General features: G+C 40.5%; 1 protein-coding gene across 9 annotated transcripts in view; it reads right to left on the reverse strand.

Moving 5' to 3' along the window:
* Positions 1-487: 487 nt before the first annotated feature.
* The window catches only part of LOC139477840 (multiple epidermal growth factor-like domains protein 6), a 78,539-nt gene continuing 60,521 nt past the window's right edge, over positions 488-18,505 (reverse strand). For 8 of the 9 annotated variants that reach the window (XM_071260265.1, XM_071260267.1, XM_071260266.1 and 5 more), the window contains 2 exons: positions 9,454-9,488; positions 488-6,295 (listed from right to left, as the gene is read on the reverse strand). In XM_071260265.1, coding sequence (XP_071116366.1) covers positions 6,254-6,295; positions 9,454-9,488 — 77 coding nt within the window. In that variant the 3' untranslated portion in view covers positions 488-6,253. The remainder of the gene's footprint in view (positions 6,296-9,453; positions 9,489-18,505) is intronic. The other variant, XM_071260264.1, reaches the window with a different exon arrangement.

An 18,505-nucleotide genomic window follows, 5' to 3' on the forward strand; every position in this document is an offset into this window, starting at 1 on the left:
CTGTCTATTTCCGTCTGTAGTGTGTACCGTATCGAAGGAAATATTGTGGAATTTTCAGCTAATTAGAAGTGGCAGTTCATGATATGTTCCTTATACAAAGAATATTGTTCCAGTTTCATGTTCGATACATATGTAATATTTTCAATGTGATCTTCAAGTTCAATACATATGTGATATTTTCAATGTGATCTTCATGTTCAATACATACGTGATATTTTCAATGTGATCTTCATATTCAATACATATGTGATATTTTCAATGTCATACAAGTTCAATACATATGTGATATTTTCAATGTGATCTTCAAGTTCAATACATATGTGATATTTTCAATGTGATCTTCAAGTTCAATACATATGTGATATTTTCAATGTGATCTTCAAGTTCAATACATATGTAATATTTTCAACGTGATCTTCATGTTCAATGTTCATCTGTGAATGTAGGCTGTACAAGCAAAAAAATGACAAAACAGAAAGTGAGAAAATGTTTAACATATTTATTAGCCACTGGCTCTAGTATTGTGGGTGTGGCTGTTACGCCTCCTCATGCTGCTACAGGACTAGTACAGTATAGTACAGGAATTCTACAATTAAAGCAGCGTCTTGGTAATCGTAATGACAATACATCATATTGCATCAAATAAATATATCTCCGTACATTAGGACTCAAGCTGGACTAACAATGAGTTCTCACGTTGTAAGCAGAAACACTGCCATTGTTAATTTTTATGTTGAATTGTGTTTTAATTCAAACCCTAAAAATTGAATCTGTACAAAACCTATGTTCCAACATATTGGAACATCCAATTCTGGGTTAAAATTCTAACAAACATGGTTTACCAGTAATGGTAAGATTGCATATTGCACAGTAACCATGGTAACTCATGTTAATGGCATAATTCAAAGTGAGTATGCAATATGTAGAATTAACATATGGCACGTGACAATACAAATATGATAATTAATTAATACAATTAGCTATACAAGTTTAATGCAGACAAGACGGGATACAATACAAATATTGCAGTACAAATATCATGGATGCATCACTCTGGGAACAGAACGGATCTAGTGGACAGAACATCAAACACAACACCATCCTCGTTAATCTAGGGTATTAAATCTCCATTCCATCTTTTCTACCTTGGGTATTTATCAAAATGGATTGGGGGTAAAACACCAGGGATTATCAAGACTGGCCCGAATGGAACCATCTGTTAACATCAAACAACAGTTTACAATATGTAATCAAACGAAGAAGTCGGTCAATTATATAAACAAAACATCTGTGTCCGCTCGTCAAGTGATACCCCTGCAGCTTAACATCCATAAGTAGGGCATCCATTTCCAGTTCTAGTTTCATCTGTATCTTGCCTATTCCCAGTTAAGTAAAATCAAGGGAACTTATTACTAATGTTTATAACATCACTTGATCATATATTCCCAGTTGGTAAAATCAAGGGATCATATTTCTGGTGTTAAAAACATCACTTGATCATATATTCCCAGTTGGTAAAATCAAGGGATCATATTTCTGGTGTTAAAAACATCACTTGATCATATATTCCCAGTTGGTAAAATCAAGGGATCATATTTCTGGTGTTAAAAACATCACTTGATCATATATTCCCAGTTAGTAAAATCAAAGGATCATATTTCTGGTGTTAAAAACATCACTTGATCATATATTCCCAGTTGGTAAAATCAAAGGATCATATTTCCGGTGTTAAAAACATCACTTGATCATATATTCCCAGTTTAACTCCACATCTTCAGTTGTCTGTCTTACTTTACATTTCGGGAAAATTATACGTTATAACATTGTACCATTATACGTTATAACATTGTACCACAAATGTTTCTGCAACAGCAACTTCTATAGTTAAGGATGAAGATGTAGGGAGGATCTCCTATACTGTAATGAACAATTTAATAAATCCATCTACAAAAAATATATGACATTAACTGCTCTGGGAGCAAAATAGATTTGCGGAAACACGTACTGCAACCATAGAATACCATGTCGAAAATCACAGAATAAACTACATATGTACAACCTGTATGGGTCCAACGCCTTCATTAAATCAACAGCTGGCTCAATATATCTCTTATATATCAACAACATGTCTGTGATATGCTTATGTCTTAGTAAATAGCAACAAGGACTATACACGCAACAATTGCGTTTAAGTCGGTAACAAGTCATTGTTCTGCCAAAATTACCTAAATAGTTTATTGCAAATGCTGAAGCTAGTTCAAGAACAGTTAATATAAAAATCTGACATTTAATTCTGGTTCATGAAAATGGTTTTATTTTATTTTGATGTTAATTTCAATCATTTTTTTTCACAAAAAATTATCTCTGAAGAAAGCCAATTACCTAAATAGTTTATTGCAAACGCTGAAGCTATTTCAAGAACAGTTAATATAAAAATCTGACATTTATTCTGGTTCATGAAAATGGTTTTATTTTATTTTCATGTTAATTTCAATCATTTTTTTCATAAAAGATTATCTCTAAAAAAAGCCATACAGCATGACCGTATTTCAATAGGTTTGAAGATCAAGTAAGCCAGCAGTCCTTCGTACTATGTTGTCCAACAGCAGAGCTGAGTGAACCTCGGTGACAGCAGCGACTGTCCACAACAGGGATGAAAGTTATTATGCTTTATTTCACAAAACAGGACAAGAACCTAATGGCACAAATGTGAATATGAAACAATACAGAGGAATAATTTACAAAACAGTTTTATTTGCTGAAATAACGTAAAGCGTAAAAGAAAATCGCAACCTAGCTGGAATCTGTCTGACATTGTCTTGCCTGTTGATGGCTGTGTGTAACCCACTCCATGCCTACGTCAACATAATTTACAACTACAACAAAAGAAAAAAGTAAACTGATGCTCAAAAGGATGTGTCAAAACATTTGTGCTTTTGTCTGATTTAGTTCATAAATAAGAAATATGGCCTAAAATTGTTGTGGTTTCAATTAAAAAAACATAGCCCTAATATCTGAGTGCCTTCTCTCATACCTAAGTGCCTAGTCCCTAATCAAAGTGCCCATCGTTAATTCTTAGAGCCCATCCTCAAATCAAAGTGCCCATCGTTAATTCTTAGAGCCCTCCCTCAAATCAAAGTGCCCATCGTTAATTCTTAGAGCCCTCCCTCAAATCAAAGTGCCCATCGTAAATTCTTAGAGCCCACCCTCAAATCAAAGTGCCCATCGTTAATTCTTAGAGCCCAAACTCAAATCAAAGTGCCCATCATTAATTCTTAGAGCCCACCCTCAAATCAAAGTGCCCATCATTAATTCTTAGAGCCCACCCTCAAATCAAAGTGCCCATCGTTAATTCTTAGAGCCCACCCTCAAATCAAAGTGCCCATCGTTAATTCTTAGTGCCCACCCTCAAATCAAAGTGCCCATCGTTAATTCTTAGAGCCCACCCTCAAATCAAAGTGCCCTTCGTTAATTCTTAGAGCCCACCCTCAAATCAAAGTGCCCATCGTTAATTCTTAGAGCCCACCCTCAAATCAAAGTGCCCATCGTTAATTCGTAGAGCCCACCCTCAAATCAAAGTGCCCATCGTTAATACTTAGTACCCACCCTCAAATCAAAGTGCCCATCGTTAATTCTTAGAGCCCACCCTCAAATCAAAGTGCCCATCGTTAATTCTTAGAGCCCAACTCAAATCTTAGCGCTCACTTTCACATTACAATGCACATGGCCACCCTCATATCCAGGTGTCCAGCTCCAAGAGCACTAAGATTTCATGGGTGGATTCAGAGGGGGAATCCAGAGGGTCTGGACCTCCCCTCCCCCCCCCCTTTTGAAAACCAAATGTATCTTGCAGACAGTAAATTGACAGAGAGGGGATTTTGATATTTTGGCCTCCTCCCTTTAAAAAAAATGCTGGATCCACACTCGGATCTCTCTTTTCCATCCAACCCCAAATCCTGTTTTAGTGAATGTTTTAGGCTGCATTATTGGCACTGGCAATGAGACTATGTGACGGCACTGGCTCATTATGGGTGTTTAACCCTTGTAGGCTAACCAACTAACTGCTGATTACAAAACCCAAACCACCAACAATGTTAGTCCTTTATTTCTAGCTTGTGTGGGAGGCAGCGGTCATGATCCATGAGTGAGTGAGTGAGTAAGTTTGACACATCCTGCTGCTGAGGTAGAACAGAGAAACGGGGAGGGAATAAATAAACTATTACACGGAACAGATGAGAGTGACGATGAGGTGAGATCTCTCAAGCCTGTCTATTGTGATCTGGTATATATTGGACTGTTATCTTAGCTTAGAAGAGAAAAGAATTGTGGAATCATCCCAGAAATTTACAGATTTTAAGGCAGGTGATTAATCTGTCTGTAACAGACTGCCCCTTTAGAAGGTGACCAGTTTCTGATGTGACACACGTCATCAATCATCCTGACCCATGTCACACAACAAAACCTGCAGACTGGCCTAAATAGGAAAACCTGCAGACTCGCTTAAATAGGAAAACCTGCAGACTGGCCTAAATTGGAAAACCTGCAGACTGGCCTAAATAGGAAAACCTGCAGACTGGCCTAAATGGGAAAACCTGCAGACTGGCCTAAATAGCTCTGTTTCTTCACAATAGGAAAAATGACATGATGATATTTTTGGCTGCAGCCATTCAGTTGATGCAGATGTGTCAGACTACATTCCAAAGATTAATTCCAAAGGTAAGAAAACAGTCTAAAGTCTTTTAAAAAATTATGTACACCTTTAGTGAGGTAAGTTGAAAATAAAAACAATAAATGAAAATATCTTGTGTGGCAAATGATGAAATGACAGATGGAAGTTCAGAGGTACAGCCAGCATTGGGAGATCATCATGGCAGCTTCATCGACACTTACCATCACAGTCGGTGAAGTCATTCTATAGTCTATAAGAACTGATCTTTAAAACATTTACTGGTCTTTTGGAAAGGGTGATCCATGAAACACCCCTATGACAAAGTTTCAAATGTAAATCATTTAGCAAGCACAAATGCAAAATTGTGAAATATAACATCTTATTCAACATGTGTGATTTTGTTTATATCTTATCAGATTTATTCCACACATGTGATATTATATCGTACCAGACTTATTCCATAAGTGTGATATTGTATATATAACCATACATATTCCAAACATGTGATATTGTATATCTTACCTGACTTATTCCAAACGCCTGAGATTGCATGTTTTACCACTTAATCACTGTATGTGCAATATTGTATACTTCCTGACTACGTTCAAAACCCGACTGGCTTCAAGAGGAGGGTGGACATTGACAGAGAGGTAACAAAAGAATAACACTGTAAAAAATAAAGGAAACAAACACATCCATACTCAACAAACATGAAAAAATGCAAATTATTTGTTACACAAACAAATATGGACTTTATCTCTATGCCTGAGAGTGGTCACCAACAGATCACATAGTGCAGTGACGTCGTAAACAAGTCATACATTGTCTACTGCTCACAGGACATGAAGGACCTTGCAGGAACCCTTAGAGGACGCATGAGAGGACAATGTCCTTGTATCCCAACAGGGAAAATCAGACGACATATGCCTCAAGGCTATGCGCAAACACTGGGGGAGTTACATCTAATCATACACAATCAACGGTTTGTATAGATCATTCTTTGAATTTTTACCGAAGTTAATTAAAACAAATCTATCTGAAGTTCCAAAAGGAATGTTAGTGAAATATTTCTTCCTTTGAAGTTATCCTTAACTTTCTGTGAGCAGTATACAGAACATAAGCATGGACACTGAAATGGGAAATATTACAATGAAAGACTTGTAACAATAACACAGCTACACTCTCATAGACGACCTGCGTTGTATCAGCCTCTAGCTTCCAAAGCCAGTTGTCTCAGTCATCCTCATTGGATGATAACAGAACCTTGTCCAATCAGAGCCTGGCTTACAACACCTACACAGCGAGAGATCAGTTTCAGCACCATAATGTCACTTTCAACACATTCTCACTGGTGGCCACATATCACCATGGCAACCTTCCAAGTAACCGTCATGTACATCAGGTAGAATATGATTTCTCCACAAATCATGTCGGTAAAGAAACAGAACTGATGCAATGTCAGAAATCCTAAGAAAATGCCATCAGGTAACTTAAACGTGATATTCAGGCACTGCGCTCCACACACAATGGACACATTTCAGTCGACTGTTCTTATGGAAGGCTGTGCCTACTTTCGACTGTAGTTCACAGCCCAAGGGATGTCTCCCCGTCGTGGCCCGGTAGGGACTGAAAGGACAATAAAACAAAAATAAAACAACAGAAGGAATAAAGTGTTGATCTACGCTGATCACATCACCAACAGTCATCCATCAACAGGCAGTCACTCATTTCAAACTCATGTGTACCTCCTCAACACCTCATCAGATGCAGCTGTCCAACAAAGCCCTATCTGGACCTACACCACACCTGGATTCAACCCTCATGTAGTCCCACCTTATATCCACATCCCTTGCCATTACAATTACTCCGTGCCCCCAAGACTAGACGAAGGGGTATCTCAAGATGCAGATCCAGCCTCAATGTACTAAATCCAGACCTAGACCACAGAATTAATACTTGAGCAAGGTGTTTTTTACTCACAACTCTCACAATGTACTTGAAATCTCAGTGAAAACTGACTGCACTGGAGACAGGCACTAGGGATCCCACAAATAGCCCCTGCAGTCAAGTTCATCTACACTGAAGAAGGGTACTAGAGATCCCACCAATAGCCCCTGCAGTCAAGTCCATCTACACTTAAGAAGGGAACTAGAGATCCCACCAATAGCCCCTGCAGTCAAAGTTCATCTACACTGAAGAAGGGAACTAGAGATCTCACCAATAGCCCTTGCAGTCAAGTTCATCTACACTGAAGAAGGGAACTAGAGATCCCACCAATAGCCCTTGCAGTCAAGTTCATCTACACTGAAGAAGGGAACTAGAGGTCTCACCAATAGCCCTTGCAGTCAAGTTCATCTACACTGAAGAAGGGAACTAGAGATCCCACTAATAGCCCTTGCAGTCAAGTCCATCTACACTGAGAAGGGAACTAGAGATCCCACCAATAGCCCTTGCAGTCAAGTCCATCTACACTGAAGAAGGGAACTAGAGATCCCACCAATAACCCTTGCAGTCAAGTTCATCTACACTGAAGAAGGGAACTAGAGATCCCACTAATAGCCCTTGCAGTCAAGTCCATCTACACTGAGAAGGGAACTAGAGATCCCACCAATAGCCCTTGCAGTCAAGTCCATCTACACTGAAGAAGGGAACTAGAGATCCCACCAATAACCCTTGCAGTCAAGTTCATCTACACTGAAGAAGGGAACTAGAGATCTCACCAATAGCCCTTGCAGTCAAGTCCATCTACACTGAAGAAGGGAACTAGAGATCCCACCAATAGCCCTTGCAGTCAAGTCCATCTGCACTGAAGAAGGGAACTAGAGATCCCACCAATATCCCTTGCAGTCAAGTCCATCTCCAAGGAAGAAGGGAACTAGAGATCCCACCAATAGCCCTTGCAGTCAAGTCCATCTACACTGGAGACAGGCACTAGAGATCCCACCAATAGCCCTTGCAGTCAAGTCCATCTACACTGAAGAAGGGAACTAGGGATCCCACCAATAGCCCTTGCAGTCAAGTCCATCTGCACTGAAGAAGGGAACTAGAGATCCCACCAATATCCCTTGCAGTCAAGTCCATCTCCAAGGAAGAAGGGAACTAGAGATCCCACCAATAGCCCTTGCAGTCAAGTCCATCTACACTGGAGACAGGCACTAGAGATCCCACCAATAGCCCTTGCAGTCAAGTCCATCTACACTGGAGACAGGCACTAGAGATCTCACCAATAGCCCTTGCAGTCAAGTCCATCTCCACTGAAGAAGGGAACTAGAGTCCCAACCAATAGCCCTTGCAGTCTAGTCCAGTATCAGTGTGGTACAATAGTGTATCTTAAGGTTATATATGTGATCAGGTACATATGGATGACATATACACTGTTATCATATGCCCACAATGACACAACTATTCCCTTCTTCTGTAAAGCCTGTAGTAATTTGCATCTGAAAAACCTGTAGTAATTAGCACCTGCTACACACGTAGTAATTGTCAACTGAGACACCTGCAGTAATTAACATCTGTAACACCTGTAGGTGTCCAGGTGGCTCTATTGTTTGGGAACATGTGTTCATTGAATGTTCACTGCCATACAAGACTGAGGTAAACCTTAAACAAACTGGTAATCAGGTGCCAATCTGGTGCAAACAGGAAAGAACCCATCTTTCAACGAACAATCTCACAAAACTAATTACATTATAGTTGAAATGAAATTGATTTTCAAATTGACAAACAAAGCAACAATTTAGCTGGGGGAAGAAAAGTCATCACTTGTTCGTCACTTGCAAGTATAACTCCATGCATGGTTGAAGGTCATCCAGCTAAAAAAATAGCTGTGACTGGTGGCAGCAGTATTATAGAGGGCTTAGCAAATTGGCTATTGCTGTGAGGAGCTTACTAGTGTCTACATCCCCAGTTATCTCCCCTTTCATCTAGTGTCTACATCCCCAATTATCTCCCCTTTCATCTAGTGAATACATCCCCAATTATCTCCCCTTTCATCTAGAGAATACATCCCGCCTTGAATTTCCTCTACATCAATACAATGTGTGAAGCCAATTGCTGGTGTCCCCCCTTGTGATATTGCTGGAATATTGCTAAAAGCAGCTTGAAACCACACTCACTCACTCACTCCTCTACATAACCAGTTATCTCCCCTGCACCTTCCCCTACACCACCAGTTATCCCCCCTGCATCTTACTCTACAACACCAGTTAGCTCCCTTGCACCTTCCTCTACATCACCAGTTAGCTCCCCTGCATCTTACTCTTCAACACCAGTTAGCTCCCTTGCACCTTCCTCTACATCACCAGTTAGCTCCCCTGCACCTTCCCCTATACCACCAGTTATCCCCCCTGCATCTTACTCTACACCACCAGTTATCTCCGGTGCATCTTACTCTACATCACCAGTTAGCTCCCCTGCACCTTCCTCTACATCACCAGTTAGCTCCCCTGCATCTTACTCTTCAACACCAGTTAGCTCCCTTGCACCTTCCTCTACATCACCAGTTAGCTCCCCTGCACCTTCCTCTACATCACCAGTTATCTCCCCTGCACAACATCTTCCTCAAAATCACTAACACTGCTGAATGGAGCAGCTAGTCACACCATCATGACACTGCTTCTGGTTGTCTGATACCGGATGTCAGAACAGCCTCTAGCTTTTATCATCTCACATCGCAAAGTTTCCTGAGTTTCACGATCTCCCTTACTAAAGTCCCTTCGTGAGGGACGTGTTTATAAAGAGGCTGCATGCTGGGGTATTTATATCTTGAGTGCAGTACTTACGAACATCGTTTCATTTGTCGAAGCTTTTCTCGCTACTTAATGAAAGAAAGAAAAAATGTAATTAAAAGTCCTTGTTTTTACAATTTGATCTCACCCAGTAATGGCATGCATATTCCATTTATTAAACACAATATTCCATAAACAGAATGGTTACTGGTAAATAAATCAATTAATATATTTCAATATCATATGTAGATCTAACTTGTACACAGTATCACAGGTTTGACTGGATCTCAGCTCTGAATTCTTAATGATTACCATTCACAACTTTATTTTAATAATTTAAATATAATTTATGACACATTTCATAAAGATTATTTCCCATCATGCAGTGAGGCCTAATCTTGAAATAATAACTAATTAAGTGATATTCACATTCAAGTAATTATGCATGCTCTCTTGCACGAACAGTAACAGCTTCAACAAACAATGCTTCAACTGAGGAGTAATTATGTCATGCAGTATCGGAACAAACACAGACATTGAACACGTATTTCTCAAATTTTTCTTCCATTGATAAATTCTTGTATTCACAAGTTACAGAAGTGTCGTTGTTACACTGATGTTGTTTGTAGTTTAACGCCACACTCAGCAATATTCCAGCTATATGAGGGTGGTCTGTAAATGATCGAGTCTGGACCAGACAATCCAGTGATTGACATCTTGAGCATTGATCTATGCAATTGGAATATGATGACGTGCATTAATCAAGTCTGTGAGCCTGACCTCCCGATTCCGTCTGTCGCCGCTTACGACAAGCATAGTCACCTTTTATGGCAAGCATGGGTTGCTGATGACCTATTCTCCACCTGGATCTTCTCGGGTAGACTGTTACATATACCAAATGAGTCTGGGGACAACTTTTAGCAAATATTCCCATCATATCACAGCAGAGGGCACAAAAATTGACTTCATCCCTGATGGATGTCAGTCAACGGTCATAGACCGATAAAATTTCAATTCAACAGATGGTTTGTTTACCTAGTCAGATTTTTGACAGACAGAAATGCTACACAAGGCATCACATGTGTCATAATTTAAAAAGTAACTTACAGTATTGATTTAATGCACAGCCATCGAACAATGCACAGCCATCAAAAATCGTAATTAAATTTCTGTGCAGTGTGTGTCTTTGTATCATAGGGACAACACTGTCAAGAGCCACTGTGACTTAGTCCAGCGCTTCATCCAATCACAAATCGTATTGCAGTGATTTGTTGTCAAGGTTCTTCTTTTTGACTTATTGACTTAACCAGCTCTTCAACCACAAGGCTATCCAATCATCCACTATTGATTGTGTTTGATAGCAAGACAAACCAGTGTCGGGGAACATTATCAACCAGGTTAACATGTTGACAGAATGAACAGACAAACCAGTGGTTGATAGCATGAACATCCAGGTGAATCTGTGGTTGATAGCATGAACATCCAGAAGAACCAGTGGTTGATGGCATGAACAGCCTGATAAACAAGTGTTTGATAGCATGACCAGACAGGTGAACCAGTGGTTGATAGCATGAACACCCAGGCGAACCAGTGAATGATACCATGAACAAAAAATCCAGTGATTGATAGCATGAACAGCCATGTGAACCAGTGGTTGATAGCATGAACACCCAGGTGAACCAGTGAGTGATGCCATGAACAAAAAATCCAGTGATTGATAGCATGAACAGCCATGTGAACCAGTGGTTGATAGCATGAACACCCAATGAACCAGTGGTTGATAGAATAAACAGCCAGGCGAACCAGTGGTTGATAGAATGAACATCCAGGTGAACCAGTGGTTGATGGCATGAACAGCCTGGTAAACCAGGTGGTGGATACTGTCTCAGTGTGGAGGAGGAAATCTAGTGTCTACTGTCTCAGTATGGAGGAGGAAATCTAGAATATACTGTCTCAGTGTGGAGGAGGAAATCTAGTGTCTACTGTCTCAGTGTGGAGGGGGAAATCTAGTGTCTACTGTCTCAGTGTGGAGGAGGAAATCTAGTGTCTACTGTCTCAGTATGGAGGAGGAAATCTAGTGTCTACTATCTCAGTGTGGAGGAGGAAATCTAGTGTCTACTGTTTCAGTGTGGAGGAGGAAATCTAGTGTCTACTGTCCCAGTGTGGAGGAGGAAATCTACTGTCTCAGTGTGGAGGAGGAAATCTAGTGCCTACTGTCTCAGTGTGGAGGAGACAATCTAGTGTCTACTGTCCCAGTGTGGAGGAGGAAATCTAGAATATACTGTCTCAGTGTGGAGGAGGAAATCTAGTGTCTACTGTCTCAGTATGGAGGAGGAAATCTAGAATATACTGTCTCAGTGTGGAGGAGGAAATCTAGTGTCTACTGTCTCAGTGTGGAGGGGGAAATCTAGTGTCTACTGTCTCAGTGTGGAGGGGAAAATCTAGTGTCTACTGTCTCAGTATGGAGGAGGAAATCTAGTGTCTACTATCTCAGTGTGGAGGAGGAAATCTAGTGTCTACTGTCTCAGTGTGGAGGAGGAAATCTAGTGTCTACTGTCCCAGTGTGGTGGAGGAAATGTGTCTACTGTCTCAGTGTGGTGGAGGAAATCTAGAGTCTACTGTCTCAGTGTGGAGGAGACAATCTAGTGTCTACTGTCCCAGTGTGGAGGAGGAAATCTAGTGTCCACTGTCTCAGTGTGGAGGAGGAAATCTAGTGTCTGCTGTCTCAGTGTGGAGGGGGAAATCTAGTGTCTACTTTCGCAGTATGGAGGAGGAAATCTAGAATATACTGTCTCAGTGTGGAGGAGGAAATCTAGTGTCTACTGTCTCAGTGTGGAGGGGGAAATCTAGTGTCTACTGTCTCAGTGTGGAGGGGAAAATCTAGTGTCTACTGTCTCAGTATGGAGGAGGAAATCTAGTGTCTACTATCTCAGTGTGGAGGAGGAAATCTAGTGTCTACTGTCCCAGTGTGGAGGAGGAAATCTACTGTCTCAGTGTGGAGGAGGAAATCTAGTGCCTACTGTCTCAGTGTGGAGGAGACAATCTAGTGTCTACTGTCCCAGTGTGGAGGAGGAAATCTAGTGTCTACTTTCTCAGTGTGGAGGAGGAAATTTAGTGTCTACTGTCCCAGTGTGGTGGAGGAAATGTGTCTACTGTCTCAGTGTGGTGGAGGAAATCTAGAGTCTACTGTCTCAGTGTGGAGGAGACAATCTAGTGTCTACTGTCCCAGTGTGGAGGAGGAAATCTAGTGTCCACTGTCTCAGTGTGGAGGAGGAAATCTAGTGTCTACTGTCTCAGTGTGGTGGAGGAAATGTGTCTACTGTCTCAGTGTGGAGGAGGAAATCTAGTGTCTGCTGTCTCAGTGTGGAGGGGGAAATCTAGTGTCTACTTTCTCAGTATGGAGGAGGAAATCTAGAATATACTGTCTCAGTGTGGAGGAGGAAATCTAGTGTCTACAGTCTCAGTGTGGAGGGGGAAATCTAGTGTCTACTGTCTCAGTGTGGAGGGGAAAATCTAGTGTCTACTGTCTCAGTATGGAGGAGGAAATCTAGTGTCTACCGTCTCAGTGTGGAGGAGGAAATCTAGTGTCTACTGTCTCAGTGTGGGGGAGGAAATCTAGGTCATCAACCCACCCTGCTCAAGTTGAATTAATACGAGGTGGCTGCTGTAAACTCACTGACCCAGATAAGTAACTTACTAGGCTGTAAATTCTGGATTTATTCACATCTCCTATACTGATCGAGGGGGGATTTATAGCTTCCTGTACTCCAGAATAACACATAAATCTACTGTCACTTCACACAGCTATGTCAACACAACCACAGTGCCCCCACCTGGACAATGTGTTAGCGTTAGTGTGTGTGTGTGTGTGTGTGTGTGTGTGTGTGTGTGTGTTAGTGTGTGTGCTTGTGTGTGTTAGTGTGTGTGTTAGAGAGTGTTAGTGTGTGTGTGATAGTGTGTGTGTAAGTGTTAGTGTGTGTGCATGTGTTAGAGTGTTAGTGTGTGTGCTTGTGTGTGTTAGTGTGTATGTGTTAGAGTGTTAGTGTGTATGTGTTATTGTTTGTGCTTGTGTGTGTGCTTGTGTGTATGTTAGTGTGTGTGCTAGAGAGTGTTAGTGTGTGTGTGTTAGTGTATGTCTGTGTCTGTGTATATGTGTGCATGTTAGTGTGTGTGTCTGTGCGTATGTGTTAGTGTTAGTGTTAGTGTTAGTGTGTGTGTGTGCTCTTAAACAAGTGCGGAATGATGCTGATTTTAGAGTGCTAGCCCACTGAGACACCAGTTTAACATGAATACCCCACACCATCTTCACACAAGTCTTTTGTTAGGACGCGGCCAGGGGTCCAACCCTGGACCTTCCACTCTACGGCCAGATGCTCCACCACTAGGCCACACAGGTGGTCAGATTAACTGTAAAACATTGTCTGACATCCTGCCCAAACAGGCTAGTCTCCTCCATCAGTTACTTGTGTGTTTGTTATGTTACGCCTCACCCAACAATGTTCCCGCTCCATGCGGGTACATGTCGGTAAAACAATCAAGTCTGGATCAGATTGTTTGTTTGTTTGTTTGTTTAACGCCGCACTCAGCAATATTCCAACTATATGACAGTGGTCTTTAATTTATAATTGAGTCTGGACCAAACAATCCAGCAATTGACATCATGAGCATCGATCCACACAAATGGGATTGATGACATGCATCAACCAAGTCAGCAAATCTGATCTCCTGATCCCGTTAGTCGCCTCTTACGACAAGCATAGTTGCCTTTTACGGCAAGCATGGGTTGCGGAAGAGATATTCTACCCCGGATCTTCATGGGCCATCTGGATCAGGCAATTCAGTGACTGATATTATGAGCACTGCTCCAACCTGTCAGGGTACTGTAACACAAGTCATCAACCTGACCTCTTAATCCATCAAGATGCATCTTATCACAAGCAGAAGTTGATGGGGACCTAGCAATTCTAACTCTAACTCCCTGTGGAGCCCATCATTTCCCCGAGTGTTAGCATGGGACTACCCTCCCTGATATTATCATGGTTCAGACAGTGTAAACTCACATGTCAATCAAATCCTCTTTTTGTTGAAAATGTCTTGGCTGTCATGTTCGCTGTCCAGATTACCAATGATTTTTTGTTTCTATCACAGACACAATTTTTGAATTTGTGTTATTTACTTCATGAACACAAGTTTGTGTTATAATTCTTTTCATTGTTATTCTATTCATCATGGGGCACGGGTGGCCCAGTCGTCTAAGGCACCGCGATTCACTGTGCAGAGTTGCGTCCCTTGGGCACACCAGAAACCTATGATTGTGGGTTCGAATCCCGGTTCGCCCCAATTATGTTTCTAGGTTTGTCAGCACCATACCCGTGCTTGTGGGTTTCACCGAAGTGGTAAACGTCTGAGACCTGCATCACTTCGGGCTTTCCTCCCACATTAAGCTGACACGCCGTGATATAACTGGAATAATGTTAAAAGCGGCGTTAAACCCAACTCACACACTCACACACTCTATTCATCAATTGAATGTTGACTACACTGTTATCATAAAAAACGGTGTTATTTTTAACCATGTAGTAACCACTTCCTAGTGACAAACACAGGAATGTAGAAGACGCTCTGAGACACAGTTATACTATACTTTTCACAGGAAGTTTGGCTTTGCCGGAATAGCATATGTGGAATGTGTATATTGTTTAACGCCACATTCATCCAGCTATATGATCATGGCGGCCTGTACATAATCAAGTCTGGACCATCAATCCAGTGATTGATATTGTGAATGTCATCGGGATAGTTGATACGCCTTTAACCAAGTCACCGAGCCTGCCCACCCGATTTAGTAAGTCACCTGCTACAGTGACCAGAATAGGCCGCTAGTGACCAACTCTAACACAGGATCAAATATCTGAGTGGTATTTGTGTGCATTGTTGCAGGTGACAGAAACATCCCAGAAACAAACTGGAGTGTTCCCCAATCATATTCATTGAAAAGACCACACAGATCTCATCATCGTTGCGTTTACCAGTAGTTTACGATAATTGTAATCACAGACACAGACACGGACGCAGACACAGACGCAGACACAGACACAGACATAACCCAGACAGACAACAAGTCCCGGCTACACCGGCCTTCAAGAAAACACATGCCAAATGGAACCGAGGCTGAAACTGAAACGTGTTAGCGGAACGTGGCAAACCAAAGAGAGTGCAACAGCCAGCACAAGGTCAACTCAAGGTCAATACATTGTCAAAGCTTTTGATTGGTGGGAGTAATGTCTTTTTATTTAACTGATTTAGCTCACTTTGCTTAAAGCGTTTTCCTCTCTGAAAATAATACAAAGGAAACATGCAGGAACTGTTTTTGGAAATGTCAGTCGTTGTGTCGGGATGATAAACAGACAGACTGTCTGACTGACTAACATACTGATAAACAGACTGACAGATTGGCAGACTGACTGTCTGACAGACTGTCTGTCAGGTGTATCTGTATCATTACTGGTACACAAGATGATCAATGATTCAAACAACGCAACTTATGACAGAAAGCAGGGGAATGAGACTACAGACAAGTTTTCTTTGTATCTCTCGAAAATAATATCTACATAAAACTACAAACACAGGACCGAGTTGACACATAACACATTTACAAGACATTTGCCTCAGAAAAAATAACAGAATTTATAATAATAATTTAGAAAATATTTCGCTTTAGTATTCCCCATGTTAATTCTTGCTCTGCCCTCACAACTAACTCAATGATCTGCTGCCCATTATGCATGTTCCCCACAACTAGCTCTATATACTACACCTATTCAGACATTATCCCTACAACTAGTTTTATATACTACACCTATTCAGACATTATCCATACAACTAACTCTATATATTATTGCCCTTCAAACTTAACTTTCTTCATATGAAAGGAGCATAATGATAGCGAGAAAAACTTTGACAATGTACATCTGCAGTGCAATGGAAGACATTACATAACTAGTGATGAGGGTAATAGTATGTAACAATAACTCTGAGGTCAAATACTGGTTGCTACTCTCCAATGGAACTTGAAGCAGAAAATCAAAACTGACTTCATCAAAGAATAATAAAACACATAAAATAAATTCATTCACAGATTGGTACTGCCCTAATCAGCAAATGTCATTATAATCTAAATTTACAATTTCCCAAAAATGGTTCTCACACATGAAACAATACTAGTTGAAAAGTATCTAATAGTGGTAAACACAACTGCTTCAGAAAAACAAATGTATTAAACACAATAGTTTCATAAAACAGTATATTTTTTACACAGAACTGTGTTCACTTAATTTTAAATGTAAAAAGAATATTTTTTGAAATTTGATTTAAATGTTCCATGGAAATGATGTACCCGTATTTGACCAGAGTAGGATATAGTTAGTAGTCACCTTAGTACTATTATCTAGAGTGGACACTAGAGGCAGTTCTCCTCATGTGGGAATCCAGACGAAAAGTAAAGCAAAATGTGTTAAAACAAGCGTGAGAGGTCAAACGCTGCCAGTCAAGTGGCATTCTTCCACAATTCATGAACCTGATCAACATAACCAGGAACTCCCACAATGCTTAGAAACAAGAGGAGATATTGATAAAAAGCTTGAAGAGGAAGAAGATATTAGTCTCAAAAGGCTTGAAATATAAAAAAGATGCTATTTCAAAATGCTTGAAAATAAGTGAAGGATATTTCAAAATGCTGGAAAAGAATAAGGGCAGTGACCTTAAAATGCTTGAAAAGAATGGGGCGGTGACTTCAAAATGCTTGAAAAGAATGAGATAGTGACTTCAAAATGCTTGAAAAGAATGGTGTAGTGTCTTCAAAATGCTTGAAAAGAATGGTGTAATGTCTTCAGAATGCTTGAAAAGAATGAGGCAGTGACTTCCAAATGCTTGAAAACAATTGGGGTGGTGACTTCCAAATGGATGGGAAGCAGGTGGGTGTTGACTTTAACCAGAAGGGAGGTAATTCAAAATTGTTGGAAAGTAAGGGGAGGTAATCCTCGAATGCTGAAGATTGAGCATGATTGATAGGACATGATGACATGAGAATACAAATGAAATATGACTGGTCATGGATCATGCAATCACACCGTGTTAATCTGCCAGATGAAATGGAGGACATTACTTTATTAATTATCATGGAACATCGAAGCAATGTGGCTGTGTGCGTTGCCAGAAGACACACAGACAAAGAGATTCCGGGTCAGACTTGGGAAGATGGGAAAGTCTTCTTACCAGTGCTAAATTATCAAATAACTGGGTATTTTGTCCAAAACAATGACGTTTCATGACTCTGAATGTGCAGTCCTTGTCCATTATACAGTAACTAGAACTGGGTATATAGGCTCATAACGCCTAACATCTGTGATGATGGCACCTGCTGTTATACCCAGAGACCATATGATATCTATTATACGGTCTCTGTTATACCACAGTGCTGAGCCATCGCTATCGATGTTGTTTGAGACTTTAAGACATTGGTAGTGGTGGGAGCACATCACTTAAACCTGTTCTTCATAGGGTTAATTCTGTATTCATTTTCCAAAATTTTTTATTGCCAGGAAAGTAGTGTCTGTGTGAGTCTATCATCACATCACCGAGTAAATCAAAACTGCTAATACACACCACAAATTTCAACAAATGACCCATACGGTTTTTGAAAACAATATGAAAAAATGTCTCTCAAAAACCATAGGGTTCATATACTAATCATATTTTCAAAAAATGTTTTTCGTTGCATAATGATTCAATTGACATGAGTTCACTCCAAATTTATTATTTGTGCTGTAATGACAGAAGACAACCTTGCATTACAATTGCAGAGATTGAAAGACTGCCATGTGTATAATCTCAGGACTGATAGAATATCAGTGATTATATTTACACTTCCAAAATAACCTACCGTATTTGACATAATAAGCGCCCCGCTCTAATAAGCGCCCACGGCAATATTTGCTATTATATTGGCTAGTGAGCAATCCCAATTCGCACCCCTTCCAATTGATCAATGTACACAAGACTTATTTATTCGCGTATAATACACACTCGTGTGTTATATGCACCCTTA

The sequence above is a fragment of the Haliotis cracherodii genome, unplaced genomic scaffold, assembly GCF_022045235.1.
Source record: "Haliotis cracherodii isolate W230 unplaced genomic scaffold, xgHalCrac1.p SCAF_36, whole genome shotgun sequence".
Taxonomy (NCBI): Eukaryota; Metazoa; Mollusca; class Gastropoda; order Lepetellida; family Haliotidae; genus Haliotis; species Haliotis cracherodii.